General features: G+C 40.3%; 1 protein-coding gene across 2 annotated transcripts in view; it reads right to left on the reverse strand.

Moving 5' to 3' along the window:
* The window catches only part of ENPP1 (ectonucleotide pyrophosphatase/phosphodiesterase 1), a 61,132-nt gene extending 45,947 nt beyond the window's left edge, over positions 1 to 15,185 (reverse strand). Inside the window, exons 1-2 of one of the 2 annotated variants that reach the window (XM_079148183.1) lie at positions 14,908 to 15,048; positions 2,188 to 2,303 (exon numbers count right to left, since the gene is read on the reverse strand). In XM_079148183.1, coding sequence (XP_079004309.1) covers positions 2,188 to 2,268 — 81 coding nt within the window. In that variant the 5' untranslated portion in view covers positions 2,269 to 2,303; positions 14,908 to 15,048. Of the gene's footprint in view, positions 1 to 2,187; positions 2,304 to 14,907 lie in introns of both variants that reach the window. The other variant, XM_079148182.1, reaches the window with a different exon arrangement.
* Positions 15,186 to 16,315: the final 1,130 nt, after the last annotated feature.

Below are 16,315 nucleotides of genomic sequence, written 5' to 3' on the forward strand. Positions count from 1 at the left end.
ACATTGCAGCAATGTGTGATTTTTTTTTTTTTAAACTCAAAGACCCATAGACATTGCTTTCACATGTATGTATTCCCTGAATATGCTGAATGCTTTGGCTAGCTGCCTGGACAACCCTTCAAGGATGAGGGAACTGCTCCCCAGCTTTTGGAGTACACCCCAGAGGAATTGCCTTAGCTGAAAAGAGCTATTTACCCAGTCACACCTTCTTCCTGGGGAAGCTTTTCACTCTTGGACAACTACAAAAAGTCAGGTTAATTTAAGAATGGGCCTTGGGGTCAGGCACAATGGTGCACACCTGCAATCCTGGAGGCCCAGGAGACTGAGGCAGGAGGATGGCCAGTTTAAAGCCAGCCTCTGCAACTTAGAGATGCCTAAGCAACTTAGTGAGACCCTGTCTCAAAATTAAAAATATAAAAAAGGGCTGGGGATGTGGCTCAGTGGTTAAGCACCCCTGGGTTCAACCCCTGGTACAAAAAAAAAAGGGGGGGCACAGGGTGGGCAAGTCCTCCACTGCTCATGGCATCCCTGGAGCTTCCACAGAGCATGGCAACTCCCCTTCACCTTCTGCAGGATCCTGTTTCCTTGTCTTCCCTCCCACAGGTGTTGACCTCAAGAGATACTCTAGGAAAATGCCAGGTAAACTAGTTTCTATATGAGTCTATCTCCATGTCTGTTTCCCAGGAAACCCAAGTGTTGACACTGGCTTTTTCCTGACCTGCTAGCTTAGAGAATGACCTTGGCTGACTTCATTTCCCAGACTTCATGACCCCAGTCCTCAGGCCAGAGCAATCCAATCAGAAACAACAACGGAAGACTGGAGGGCAGGGGGAAGTGAGAATCCAGGTCATTCTCTCCTCTTCTCCCTCTCTCAGCCGCCACCCCGGTGGTGGTGACACCTCTCAGGGTCCCAGTTCTCCACCACAGCCCCAGCTCCCAAGCCCTGGTTTCACGGCCTTTTCCCTTTGCCTCCTCTTTTCCCAGGTGTAGCAGCTTCCTTCTCTTAGGCTTCTCTGGGTTGTCTCTGTGCTCCACCGTCCCATTTAGTTTCCAGTTTTTCTAGCTGTGCTGTCATTTGCTTCCAATTTTAAGTTTTCTTGATGAAAGATCAGATATGGCCTTTGTTTCTGTGATTAGAACTGATGAACACAGCTAAAAATAATTTGACCAAGATAGATCAATAAATGTAGCCCAAGGGACAGCTGAAGCAAAACTTAGTATGAGCAAAGAACCCTCCGTTTTAGGAATTCACCTGTTTTATACGGTTCTCAAATCTTCTAGATGCAAATGGTTTTTCAGCTAGCTCTTGCTTCAGCTGAACTTCAAACAATAAAAAATATTGTCCCCCCAACAAATCCTAAAAATACTTTTTTTAATTTTGAAGCAACCATCAAGAAAGATATGACTTGTTTAATTAAAAAATCATTAAATGATTTTAGGAAAGAATTTTTTAAGTGCACAAATATGAAAAGGAAGAAAACAAGTTTGTTTTTTTCATAGTACAGGAGAGCCCTTCCTATCCTCAGGCAGAGGATAAGTTAGATGGACTAAGAGGAAAAGCCTTATGGGTCTCAACTAAAAGGCAGGTGTCATACCTATACAGGTAACAGTCACAAATGAAAAAGGATGCAAAACAAATCATGTGCATTTAAGTGTATGTGTTTTATGGGTTTTTTTTTCTGAAAAAAAAATTCAAACTAGAGTGCCTTGTATTTATCCTTTAAAAACAGTATCAGTAGAAACTAAGAAAAAGAAAAAAAAAAAAAAAGAGCAACTATACAGAGGCTTTTAGTACTTCTTCCTGAAGACAGGAAATAGCTTAACAAGGAGACAGAAACCACTCACTTTCTGTAAAGACCTGGTTACTCAATTGCAATTATGGCAGCAACTTAAAGACACAATTTAAAAATTGGTAATGGATACTTGGGTTTATAATTTGAAAGGGAACATAATTTTAGAAATACAGCACCTTTTAATGTGTACATTTAGAGTTAAGTCAATTTAATTATAATCATTCACTTGGATAAGGGATCTTAAAATTACGATTTTAAGGATATTCACATTTAATCCTTTAATTTTGTTCTTTTAGTATATATTTCTTGAAAGTGCTATATGTACTTTTTCACCATTATGAGCTGAAGAACTATAAAAGTTTAAAAACAAAAACCACGATACCTCATTCTTTACCTGATATCCAACAGAAGTTTTTAAGATGATAAAAATGTCCCACATATCCATGGTCACCCATATGGTAGAGACTAGCCACATGTCACTGCTGAGCACTTGGAGTGTGGCTCCTATGACTGAGGAAATGAATTTTAAAATTTTATTTAATATTATTTTATTTAAATCTTAATATAAGTAGCTACATGTGCCTAGGGGAAGGAAAGATAGTTACAAAGTAGTTGAGTTTAAAAAAAAAAAAAAAAAAAGTATGCTCCTTCTACATCCACCCTCTGCACTCCCTTTAATTTGTTCCTACCATTAAGGCTAAAATGACCTTTCTAAAATGTAAATTACATCTTGTCTTGTTGCTCAGAAACCAAACTAAAGGGGCAAACAGAAAAGGAACTTCAGTGATTCCAACTGCTCTTAAAGCAAAAACCAAAATCCCTCAGATGGTCTGCAAGGCCCACCTGGAGCTGGCCCCTAATGACAGTTCCAGCCTAGTGTCCCATTATACACCACTACCTCTGCACACTGACCATGGTGGCCTTCCCCCGGTTCTGGGATAAATCATGTTCCCTCCTCTCCCAGGACCTTTGTCCCTAACACTACCACCCCTCCCAATCATTTTCTGCAAGCCAGGCACTTCCTAGAGGACATATCCTCGGACCCCCATGATCGGCCAGTTTCCCCTATTTTTCTCATAGCTGTGAATGGCTCCTCGATGGCACCTACAGTTGCAACCTGAGATATTTGTATGTAATTACTTGATAAGTATCCGGTCCCCTGGGGGTAGACTATGATTGACATGTGGCCCAGCCTCTTGCACAGAACCGCTTACACAACAGGAGCTCTAACTATGTGCTGAATAAGTTGCAAACCATAATCTAGCATCTACTGTCTATCCGGCATAGATTTACTATCTCCTTTATACAGAGGAGAAAACTAAGACACAGGAAAATTAAAGGACTTGACCATGGACACACAGTATTTACTGGCAGAGACAGGATTTATACCCCAGAAGTCTGGTTCCACAGCCTGCCTCTTAACCACTAAGGGCTATGACTTCTATATGATAATGCAGCAACGGAGTGATTTAGGGACAAGGGAGATAGAAGGAAGAGCAGCTAAAGAATGTTTCATGCAAAAGGATACACTGAATTGGAACTTGGTGCCTGGTGTTGGGTGAGAAAAGGGAAGTGAAAAAAAATCACACCTGGGATAGAGAACAGAAATAACCTGTCCAAGGTGTGTTTGAAGAACAGTGCTACTTGAGCTCACTGTAATGGAAGGTATGTATCAGCAGAACTGGAAGATTTGAGAAAGACATGTATCTTGAGCTTGTTTTTGACTCTAAACTAATAAGGAACCTTAAGACCAAAAAGTACCTGAGCCCTTCAAATTCCTAAATCCAAGCTATGGGTATAAAACATACATGCCTCACACAATGCATAGGACACTGGGTCCCACTGAGGTGCAGGTACCAGACCAGACTCCCTCATCAGCCAACAGGTTTGCTCCTCCTGCTCACAGAACTGTGCCAATTAGAGGAGGTGAAGTACCTAGCACAAGACCTGACAAATGGTAAACTCAACAAAGGAGTGTATGTTCTAAACAAATACTTACACAGCACTTATTAGAGACAAGGGTCTACTCGAAATAATTGACAAGTATTAAATAAATGGTTGCGCAAGTATGTGCCAGACATCCGGAAGTGCTGCTGCAAATGGATAAAACTGTTGATAATAAGCCCTTGAGAAATAAGGTCCACTGATAAGCAATGAGAAATAACGTCGTTAAAAAGGAGGCTGGGGTAGCTGGTCGCATGCCTATAATCCAAGTGGTTTGGGAGGCTGAGGCAGGAGGATTGCTAGTTCAAAGTCAGCCGCTGCAGCTCAGTGAGGCCCTAAGCAACTCAGTAAAACCCTTTCTCTAAATAAAATATTTTTAAAAAGGGCTGGGGATGTGGCTCGGTGGTTAAGCACCCTGGGTTCAATCCTGGTGCCAAGCGGGGGGAAAAAATGCTGGGCTGAGGAGCAAACATTTTACCAAATGTGATGGGGCAGTCTCTGGAAAATTCTGAGCAGGAATATACTGCAAAGCAGTCACTATTTTAGGATAGTTAATTATATAACCATAAGAAGGAGACATGGGGAATGGAGATGGAGCTAAAGAATGGATTAAAAAAGGAAAAAATGTATGAAAAAATTAAAAATTCTTGTGGACTAATTGCTTCTAAAGTACAACTAGGGACAGTTACAAAGATTACCATTGAGCTAAGGTTAGTAAAATAGAAGTCCCAAAATCTTACTTATGAAAGACACATTAAAAATATGACTAACATCTGGGTGCAGTGGTACATGCCAGCAATTCCAGCCACCCAGGAGGCTGAGACAGGAGGATAGTTAATTTTGAGGCCAGACTGTGCCATTTAATAAGATCCTGCATCAAAATAAAATTTTAGAAAGGGCTGGAGATGTATCTCAGTGGTACAGCACCTACATAAGGCCCTGGTTCAATCCCAGTGCCACAAATGGCTACCAATGGTAAAATCTCATATAGAATATAAATGAAGAAAAGGAAACAGAACAGTATCCACAGTATGATCTTAGTTTTGTTAAAAAAAAAAAAAAAAAGTGATGTGTACACAGAATACTTGGGGAGGAACAAAATATTAATATCTTGCAAATAAAATGAAAATAGTGTTTATTTTCTCCTTATACTTTTTTTTACATTTTCTGAATCTTCTGCCATATATTACATTTTTTATAAAAGGAGGAAATACTGTAAACTCTCTAGACAAAGATTTAAGACCTAGAAGAATCTAAAACCTTTGTATTATGATTAAGGAAACTGAAAGTCAGCAAAGTAAAGTAACTGTTCAAAGGTCGCAGAGCGAATAATTCTTGTTACTCTGAGTTTACACTCTTTGAGATCCTGTCTCCCCAGACCTTGGCTGGAATCATTCCTGAAAAATCAACATTACCTTTTTCTTTCAAAGTTTCCAAGAGATGGCAAAGACATTTCCAAGAGCTGACATTCTTCACATTAACTTCCTTTTAACTGATTGGATATGGTATTTAAATAGATCATGTATAAGTAGAGTTGTTTTGCATTTATTTACCTGGATAATCCAAAAATAGGACCAACAGGATCTGTTCTTAATGCTCCTGGCCCACCCCTTCCCACCTGAATACATCCCATTCACCTGTTTCCTAGTCTCCAGAGACTCTGAACTAGATGATGCTGGGTGGTGCTTTATAGGAAACCAGTGTACTGGATGATGTATTACAGAATCAACTTTGTGCCAAGGACATTTAGCCTGATTCAACATCACCTGAAAAGCCCCAGTACAAGATTCCTTTGTTTTGGTTTTGTCGATTGTCAAGAAGGTACTGCAATGGAAACTTTGAAGTGAAAAGTTCTATTGATGGTATATTGTAAAGAGAAATCTACATGACATCTTGGTAGATGGATGGCTGAGCTGGAAAAACATCTGTTATCAGATGACGGCAAAGACAGAAAATTGGCCCAGCTGAGAGCAATAAAGAGTAATTACAGGACAAGCCAGTGCAGAGTAAGGAAAAGGCAATTAAAGAACAAGCAACAAATGAGAGCATGGGCAGGTTCCTGAAAGATGGAAACTGCATGTGCAAAAGGAAGTAAGAGTGGTGTGCAGTGTTCTGTTTGCAGGAGCAATGGGGCTACTTGTATCAATGCACCACTGGATTTGAGGAAGGAGAGGAGCCATATGCAACCAGGAGCAGCACCAGTTCCACCCAGTGACATCATGTTTGAAGTCATGAAGGGAGGTACTTAATTTTTCTGTATTGCAGATTCTGGTTCAGGAGATCTGGAATGGGGCCCCAAATTCTTCATTTCTTACAGGTTGCAGGAGGATGATGCTGATGTGTTGGGAGAGCGAGCACACATTGGGTACCAAAGTTGTCAAGTACCTTCTGAGTAAAGAAAGACTAAAAATTCACAGTCACTCTGAAGCTCATCAATAACAAGAAAACCCCATGGGGCACACTATGTGCCGCTTTGCACACATAATCCAATTCTCTTAACAACACTCTGATGTGGTCTTATTTGTTTTATTGTTGTGGAAGTTGATATTCCGGAAATATTTGTTTGCAAACAGCTAATAAAAGAGTATGGTGATTTCATTAAAATTCTGACTCCAAAGTTACTCACCAATAAACTACAGAGATAAGATTAACAGAATTCTTAATAAAGTGATCTTGAATAAAAACCCCAAATTTCTCTGAACCATGATTTTTTCATCTCTAACATCAGGACAAATGGACCCAAAGAGGCAGCAGATGCAGAAGGATTTTGAAATCAATAAAGGAATTTACATAAAGATACAAATGTTATACCTGGTTTATCATTTTTATATGCCTTAATCTCCCATTTCCTTCTTCCTGGTTCTTAAAATATTATTAAATATATACTTTCCCTTAAAGCAGACATATTCTCAAACCTTTTGGTCTCAGGATTCCAGTAAACTCCTAAATATGACCAACAACCCTAAGAGGGCTTTTCAGATGATTGGGGACACTCTTCTTTAAAACCACACCAAAATTCTACAAGTGGCAATTTCTTTAAATCAAACCATGAAACTTAGAATGATATTGACAACTTTTTATATTGTTACATGAAAATCCATTAGTCTACCTTACACTTTAAATGGAACTTATATCAATGCATAATTTTGTACTATCATCCACTGGTTCTTTGAAAAATATTGGTTCACTAAGTCCTGTCATTTTCTGAAATGTTGACATATGTCATTGAACAATATGAAAACAAATAACACCCCTTACTATCTTCATCCATAACCTCAAAAGATCTTTAAGGACTGGGAAGCTGTAAAGCTCACAATCATATATGAGAGTTCTTCAAAAGTCTAATTTTGCCCAAAAGCTCAGATTTTATTATAGACAGCAGATAGCTTTCCTTGAATTGACAAGCTTAATGATATTTATTTGGAAAAAAATGTGTACTAAATATCCAACTTGCAGTAACAAGTGTTTGTCAGTAATGCTTTCAAATAACAGGGGTGTTCCGTGGGGAGAAGCATTCAGCTCAGCTTTTAACCATCCATGGTTTGGCCTTCAGAAAATGACAATATATTTGGCAGATATGCCATATTCTGTCCACATAAAATTAAAATCTGAACAATCTATCAAATTCTGTCACACATAAAATTAAAAGATGAACAATCTACTTGAGATTTAATAAAATCTGCTTCATAAAAGGCATTTTTACTGCTTCACCTAGGACATTCTTAAAAATAATGTAAAATAATTCTTTAAAATAAAACAAGATCATGACTACTTGATCTGCTCAGGCATCAGCAGGTTTACCCAGTGCGGCTTTAATACTGTCAATGTAACTGTCAACACAGTGAAAGGGCAAATAACACCTCACTCTTGCTAAAACAATTTTGACTTCCAGGTCCCCCTAAAAGGCTGTTAGGGGATCCACTGATCTTACAGCTGCCTAAATATTTGAGAACCGCTGCCTACATATTCTGGCTGAAACTCTGTTCTAGTTATGCTGCCTTTTGATTATCAACATGTTTATCTAAAAGCACATAAGATACGCCAGTGAAACTCCATTTGGAAAAGAAATTCTGACAACAGTTTATTTATTTTGCTGCATAAAACCATCATAAAAACTTCTGGAGTTTCTCTTCAGTTTTCTCTCTCTATAAGAGATCACAAGCCCCAGATGGCCCATTAAGACCCCCACAAGCAAGCTAGTGCCAAGAAGCTTTAGAAGGGAAAGAACCCAGCTTTAGGAACAAGCTGCTTTTCTCAAGAATATTCTCTTAAAAACCAAGATAGAATGATCTTTAGAGATCCCCAATCACATGTGAATGGAATGTTTCCCAGATAGATCTATGTTAAGATGTGGTGAGAAAATTTATAAATGAGATATGCTTGTGAAAATTCACTCTTGCAAAAACAGCTTTCTTTGTGACTCTCTATTTTCCTATTCTAGTACATTAAAAAAATGTAGCAAGAAGGAAATTCAAATTAAGAATGCAATTTACCAAAAGTTTGCATATATGGAAGACCGTGAAACATTATTATTGCCTGACTTTATGCTAATGAAAAGCACACTAATTTTGCCACTGAATTTCTTCAGGGAAATTTAGTTGCTGAATTACCAAAAGAAATATATCTCATTAATAACAATGTGTGGCATCACATTAGTAATCTCTGAGGTTCTGATCATATATTGCTTATATTGAAATGGGCAAGGGGAGATGACACACAACGACAGACCAAGTATGGTGAATCAAGATGTAACGTTTAATCATCATGGAGAAGGCAAATGAATGAATGACATTAGCCATTAGCCTACAATAAAAGTCTGTCATTTAAAAGTTCTCTCAGTTGTTATGGTTGATTGCTTAATGGTGTGGCTTTTGCCTAGGCATCTGACATTATTTCTAAAAGTGAAGTAAATAAACCACCTACATCTGAAAAAAAAAAAAAAAAGTTGAAAAAAAATGCAGACTCCTTGAATCCATTCCAAAACCTCCAAATTCTTATCTCTGGGATTAGAATCCTGGAATTTATGTCTTCAAGGCATTCCTCAGGTGGTTTCTATGCACACTGTTGAAGAAACCTGATTGAACCCCTCTAAGCCTGTTTCCCGATCTGCAAAGCAGAACTGAATGTTACCATATTTTCCTATTTCAGAGTTGTTGATGTGTTGTGGATCAATTAAAAATATGTGGGCAAATGTTTTTTTAAAATTGCAAAGTGCTATATGACAAGTTGTCATCATCTAAACTTTTTAATCACTTCTATCTCTAACAACTCTTCTTCTAAAAACTAAAAGTAAAGGAGAAAATACTGGCATATACTACAGACATTATCTTCATTGTTGTAATGAAGTCTCAGGAAACTAAAATATCCATGAAATAGACTCTTTCAGTTAATATTTAGCTGAAATTCTGGTTACTCTTCTGAAACGTCTTCTTAAATGTATTACTGCACTTTTTTTCTTTGATAAATACATAACTCAGTTTTTATTTGATGCCAAAGGATTTTCATGTTAGGTCAGCATTCTGCATATCTGTTCTGGTTGCACAAGATTTATGTTGAGAAGAGTAATCTATGTTGTGCTATGAGCTCATTTACTAAAAAGGTTTCTTGTGCATTTTTTTGTTGTTGTTTGGGGTATATTTCGTGGTTGGAGGCAAGTTTATTTTAATCAAAGGCAGATTGCTAATTCACCTCTGTGACTAAAGGACCCAACAGAAACAACTTTAAGGGAGGGAAAGTTTATGTGGGGGCTCACAGTTTCAGAGGTCTCAGGACATAAGCAGCTGGCTCCTTTTCTTGGGCCTTGAAGTGAGGATGAACATCGTGGAGGAATAGAGTGGAAGAGGGAAGAAACTCCCAAGGTGATTAGGAAGCAGAGATGCCACTAACCAGATACAAATATATACACCAAAGCCGCACCCCCAATACCCCACCTCCCCCTTCAGTTACCATTCACTGCTTGGATTAAGGCTCTCATAACCCAATCATTTCTTCTCTGAACCTTCGTGCAGAGCTTTTGGAGGACACCTCATATTCAAATCATAACACTAATTATAAGTTAAGTTCCAAAAACTCACTTGCTTCTAAGTTGTCTGGAACTTGAAATACCTCTCTCCCCCACCACCACCCCAAAATGTTGTAAATCATGATTAAGTTCTCTGCCTTATCCAAAGAAATACTACATAACAGATGAAGTACATTCACTAATATTAAAAATCACAGTGGTGTTACAGAACAAAATTGAATATGAAACTATTTTCATTTACCTTAGCTACTGAAAACTGAGAGAAAAGAAATTAGATGGAGGAAAATAAGAAGCTGATAAAAATTTCTGCAGTCTGGAAAGGTAAATAGCGTTTATACAGAATGCATAATGCATGTCTGTCACGTGGCCATCAGGCATTCCCTGCTGATTAGTATATGCTGGGGGTAGGAGGTGGTAAAACAGAGTTAACTGACAAGAAAGGGGGATTGTGCATCCCACAGTAGGAGACTACATGGAGTGGAAAGGGCTGAGATACAAACAGGTGTAGGAGAAATAACAGAACATGACTCAAGGCGGAAGAAAGGAAGTAACAGAAAATAATGCTGGAGAAAATAGTGGCCCATAAGAGTCATAAAGACAATGTGGGTGTGGCAGCAAAGTCACCAAAACAAGAGGCCTTGGCACAGGTAAGGGAGATTTGTTTTACCTGCACAATGGCCTCACTTGAACATCCTAGTGTGGCCACACTTGGGTTGTTTCTACCTGAAAAAATATCCAGCAGCTAGATTTCTGATTCTTAATCCAAATGATCACAGAGGCCCTGTCAGGTGTCTTCTTAGATGTTATGGTTTGGGTATGAGGTGTCCCCCAAAAACTCATGTGTGAGACAACATAAGAAGGTTCAGAGGAGAAATAATTAGGTTGTAAGAATCTTTACCCAATCAGTGATTAATCCCCTAATAGGGATTAACCGAGTGGTAACAACAGACATGCTGGTCTCAGTTGGGAACTTCACTCATTACCTGGTTCATCCCCCTCTGCCCAAATAAAATGTTATCCCTACTCTGATCTTACTTCAGAAATTATAACCAGATCATGTATATTTGGATTTTTGAGTTTGTGAGTCCTTTGAGTTCATGGTTGTATTTGATCTTGATCTTCCCATCTGGCCCTTTTACAAGTTGAAGTGTGACTCTCTTTAATTAAAAATGCAGTGATTATTCAACCAACCAAAACACTGACATTGAACTGCATTAGGTATTGTTATGGTTTGGATCTGAAATGTACCCCAAAAGCTCACGTATTGAAGGCTTAGTTCCAATAAAGCAATGTTCAGAGGTGGGGGTTCTCAGAAAATGATTAGATAATGAGGGCTCTGATTCAGATCTTATCTCTTATCAGTGGATTAATCCATTTGATGGATTAATAATTTGAATGGACTATTGGAAGGTAGCAAAATCTGTAGATGAGTGGGACATGGTCACAGGGGCAGGCCCTTGGGGTCTACTGCTTGTCCCTGGCCCCTCCTTCTGTGTCTCTCCTTCCCCCCACCTCACCCTACCCACCCTACTATACTCCCCCCCCACCACCCCCGGCTCTTCCCTGGCTGCCATGAGATGAATAGCTTTCCTCCACCATGTCCTTCCACCATGATGTTCTGCCTCACCTCAGGCCCAAAGCAATGGAGTCGGTCAACCACAGACTAAAACTTCTGAAATTGCACCCAAATAAATCTTTTCCCCTTTAAGTTGTTTCTCTCAAGGTATTGGTCACAGCAGCAAGAAGCTGAATGACACAGGTACTATGTTAGATCCAGAAGTAAACACAACAGTCTAACTGGATTCATAGAAATCCTTCTTGCATTTTATTAGAACACGTGATATAAATACCATAAGGGTCAAAGGGCAGACAGATCTGGTCTCTAAAGTACTCTGGCTATTTTAAATGCTAAACTATGGTTGGACATATTAAATTTTAAAACCAAAGAGCAATGTCAATTCTGAATCTAATTAGGAGCAAAAAGTTATCATGAATACTAGTAATACTGTATCCTATTGATAACAGATTACAAGGAAAGGGTAAGGAAGCTGAGAGAATTATTAACTTTCACACCCCAATCTCAGATAAGCAAAGCCAACTCCACCTCTTAAAAGAAACTCTTCAATGGAAAGGTGAAGGTAGTTCTCAGTGACCACTACCCATACCCGAAGCCCTTGACACACATATGGACATATGTCTGCATAAGTACAGCACAAGATCACAATATAAAAAAAAAAAAAAAAAAAAAAAAAACAATGCTTCAGAAGAACTGGCTGAAAAATGCAATGCAATGCAGTTAAAGTTATCTGTCCCTTTAAAATTATGCCAGAGAACAAGGATATTTCGAATGGTTCTCCCAATTCCAACCTGAATAAAAGTTTACACTTCAATTCAAAACTTGATTTGGAGCCAAGGAAAAACATCTAGTATTTAACATATTGCTATGGTTTGGATGTTGCAAGTCCCCTAAAGGCCCATGAGCTTAAAGTCTTGGTCCTCAGGATGGTGCTAGTGGGAGGCAGAGAACCTTTGAGAGGTGGGGCTTTATGGAAGGTCTTAGGTGATGGGGGTGCGCTCTCAACAGGGATGGTGGGACTCAGGTTTCATTCTCTGTCTGCTTCCAAGCTCATGATGAAAGTGGTGTGCTCTATCATGTGCTTCATTCCATCACCATCAGTGTCTTCACCAGAGTCCCACAGCAATGGTGTCTTGATCTTAGACTGGAACATGAAGAACTTGGGCTGAATTTACCTTTTCTCTGTGTAACTTAAGTGTCTCCGTATTTCATTACAGTGACAGAAAGCTGACTAACACACATATGTACTGAAGCATATAGAGACTGATACTTGTTTTTTCTTCTTGCTGCTTTCCTCAATCTGGCTCAGTGCCTAGACAGAAGAATTTCCAGGACCCAGGGCCAAAAGCCTCTAGAACAGAGCTTGCTGGATTTCCCTAGAATCAAACACCACCCTGAAGAAGCAAGAACGGGATAAGAGTTTTCCCTTCTTTATACATTCTTACATACCTTTTAGTTTACTGAGAAAAATTCAGAGAAGTGCAAAAGTCACATTACCACTGATTGATTACCTATTTGCAAAGCAACTCTCATTCTTATCCTGCTGGATTAAAGCAGTGTGGCTGTAGAGTGCATGACCACTCTTAATCCCAACCCCACGATGCAACAGTCCAACCTATTTCTTCAGCTCTATGAAAAGTGTGCTAATGCTTAATGTGAAAAAAAGAAAGAAAGCAAAAGAGAAATCCTATAACTGTAGTTTTTCTCTAGAAGATGTGTCACAGAGCTCTTTGACAACAGCTGTCAAATTCTTTAGGAGGAAAGTTCTAGAGGTAGGAGAGTACAGAAGTTAGGGAAAGAAGAATGAGGAAGAGGTTTCACATTCAACTTAGTTAAGAATTTCAACAATAAAGTGACGAGTTTGGTGAGTACTCATATTTTAATGTCCCTCAGTATTCCAGCAAAAGATCTGGGGTAAAAATTCTTTCTAATATGTTACAGAAAAAGACCCCACCTATTGGGATAAGAAAAATATTCCTCAAATAGTCCTATTTGAGGAAATAAATATGAGGACATCTCCATGTCAAATATGCAAAAGTGTATAATAAAAATATATGGAATGCTGTTTGACTAGCTGAGTACAGGTGTTAAAGACTGAAAACCTGTTCCAAAGGTGGGCTTTTATGGATACCCATTGTGGATCTCAAAGTAAATAAGTAGGGAAGATTTAAAGATTTGGCAATTGGAAACCCATTTAAGACTTAAAGGCATGTAGAAATGGTTTTATGTTGGACTTGCATAAAATTCAATGTATAATTATTGAGTGCCTCATAATATGCTAAAAAACACCTGAAGGTACTAGTACTAAAAAATTTAAATGATGTTGTAAAAGCTAAAGTATTTTGTTAACAAAACACAAAAAATAACTCACTAGACTCAAATGAAACAAGTTCTCTTCCATATCATATATTATAATGGTGACATCTGATACAAAAATATATCTTGAGATGCAAACATCATGTGGTTTGGGACACTTAGTCTTTGAACCGTAAGCTTATTTTTAAGTACTAAGGATATGACAACATCTCTTAAGTCTAGGAATTTTGGCTCAAGGTACTGTAATGTCACCACGATACCTAAAATATCAATGGAAATGATACAAAAAGGAGACTTCAAACACCAGAAAAGACATTCTACAACAAAGCATTGTTCAATCATGTGTAAGTGACAATATATGTCAGGGTATGATATACACAGAAGTCTGTGGTTTCCTTCCACTTATTAAAATAAAACCGATTATATCTTCTTTTGGTTTTGAACTTACTTTTCCATTTACATTTCTCCATTTGATCCTCACAATAATCCTACACAATGTCCAAGAGACTCCACCACCTCATTTTAACACAGAAAAAAAAAAGTGAGGTTGGAAAGAATTATGAAAAGCCCCAGGAACCCAGGCCACGAAACCCAGGCCTTCTGACCCTCGATAGCTCTGCCCACCTAAGGTTTAGAATGAAAACCACACACTTCAAAAAAATTAACTGTGGATCCTGCAACTGTGATGACAAAATAGCGAAGGAACCATAGGTAGGTAGTTACATGTTAGCAACCCAAATCGCATAAGCCGGTGTGGTTAGAGTGGGCAAAGAATCACAGTCACTTAAGGTTAATATTGATGGAATTTCTGAGCAGTTGCAAGGAAATACCAAAACAGCCGAACGAAAAAGTGTTTTCTAAAGTTCCTGATAAAACTCAAAAGAGCTCTGTTAAATTTCAACCGGAATCAGTTACTCTAAGGAAAGTCATCAGTACAGGACTGCATGGGTGCCAAAGCCACCAAAAGAGGTTTAACATTGCTGCAGCCTTCCTAAGACCGACAACTTTCAAACACCCTGTGCTCTCTTGGGAAGAAAGTGGTATAGCTAAAGATTAACACCCTGGGTTCATGCTGAAACATCCCGCTGGGGCAAAAAGAAGGAACAGAGCTGCAGAGGTGAGCGTGCTGGCGAAGAGAACCTCCCCAGGCACTGCCTCTCTCCGGGGCCCGGGTGCTGACCGCGCTCCGAGCGCAGGAGGTCTGCGCGCGCCATCCCTCCCGCCCTCCAGGTCACCAGACCCGGTCGCCGACCTACCAGCGAGAGCACTTTATAGGTGTTGGGGTCCTTGGCGGTGCGGGCGCGCGCAGCCTTCTCCAGCGGCTCCTCCCCTAGGTCCATAGGGGCCAGCAAGGACGCGGCCGCCTGCGGGTCTCCGGGTGCGTCGACAGCGCGGCCGCGGCTAGGGTCGCGGCCGTTCCCTGCCGGGCCTTCCCGGGGGCCGTGCCCGCCCTCGCCGCCGCCGCCACCGCGGCTCCCGCCCCCAGCGCAGCCGTCGCGCTCCATCGTGGCCCCGGGCGCTCGGGCCCCGCCGCCCGGCAGCGCCTTTAATAGACTCCGCGCCGGCCCCGCCCCGGCCCGCCGCGCCGCCCCTCGCGGTCAGACCCTTGGCTGCTGTCCCTCCGCCCAGCGCCCGAAGTGAAGGGAAAGCGACTCAACGCCCCGGATTATTTGGCTTCCTGTCTGATTTCGGGCATTCTGCGTGTAGGTTATTTTGAGTCCTTTACGTGGGCGTGACTTTAACTCCCCCCCAAGCCTTCCCCTCCCCGCGCCCCGGACACCGCGAACACTTGCAGGAATCGCCCTGCGTGGCCCCGCAGCGCGGGCTGGACTGGAATTGCAGAGTGTGGTCTGCAGAGGGCATGAGATCATGGGGCCCCAAAATAGAGCAGGGAGGAGGAGGAGAGGGATGCATGGCCCAGGCGCTTCTCAAAGGCAGGAGAGTGAGTCTTGGACTGACCTTTGTGTTTTTGGAGAGAAATGCAAATGAACCGGTGGGGTCGGGAGAAGGTGACTTTCTCCCACGTGGGAAAAAACAAGAATTCCCTCAAAGCCCTGCTACCTACCACCTACGCTACGCGACTCCAAGAGAGGAAATTCAACCTTAAAATAAATGGGTTTACACATACACACATATACATACATGTAAGGGATGTTTAAGTTTTCCACAGTTTTATGTGGTTTCTAGAACTTTGTCGCTGCTTCCGTTTTAATATATTTACTTACTAGTTCCTTATGAATTTCTGTACCGAAGGTTTTGAAATGTCAGCAATGTGCACTCTTGAGAGTGACACTGTTACTTGGTTAGCAATATTAAGAATTCTAACGCGATCTGAAATACCGAAAGCTTTAACTAGACCATGAACAAAAGGCTGTAATTCTTGATGCGTTTCGTTCCACCTTTGATTCTACTACTCGTACATTTCCTTGCTTGTCAGTTAGCAAAAACCACAGTGTGCAGGGAAGCGAGTCTCCTGTCAAGGGAAAACTGACTCTCAACTGACTTTAGTGACTAAGAAAAGTCATACAACCCCCAAACAATTAAATTTTTATTCATTTTGCTGATGGGAATATATACCGATATTTTTAAAAGGAGAATGAATGTTTTAACAGGTATAAAGTGGATTTTGTCCCCTTTAAAATAGTTAACTTGGGAAGCCCTTCG

This window comes from Sciurus vulgaris (assembly GCF_902686455.1).
Source record: "Sciurus vulgaris genome assembly, chromosome: 7".
Lineage (NCBI taxonomy): Eukaryota > Metazoa > Chordata > Mammalia > Rodentia > Sciuridae > Sciurus > Sciurus vulgaris.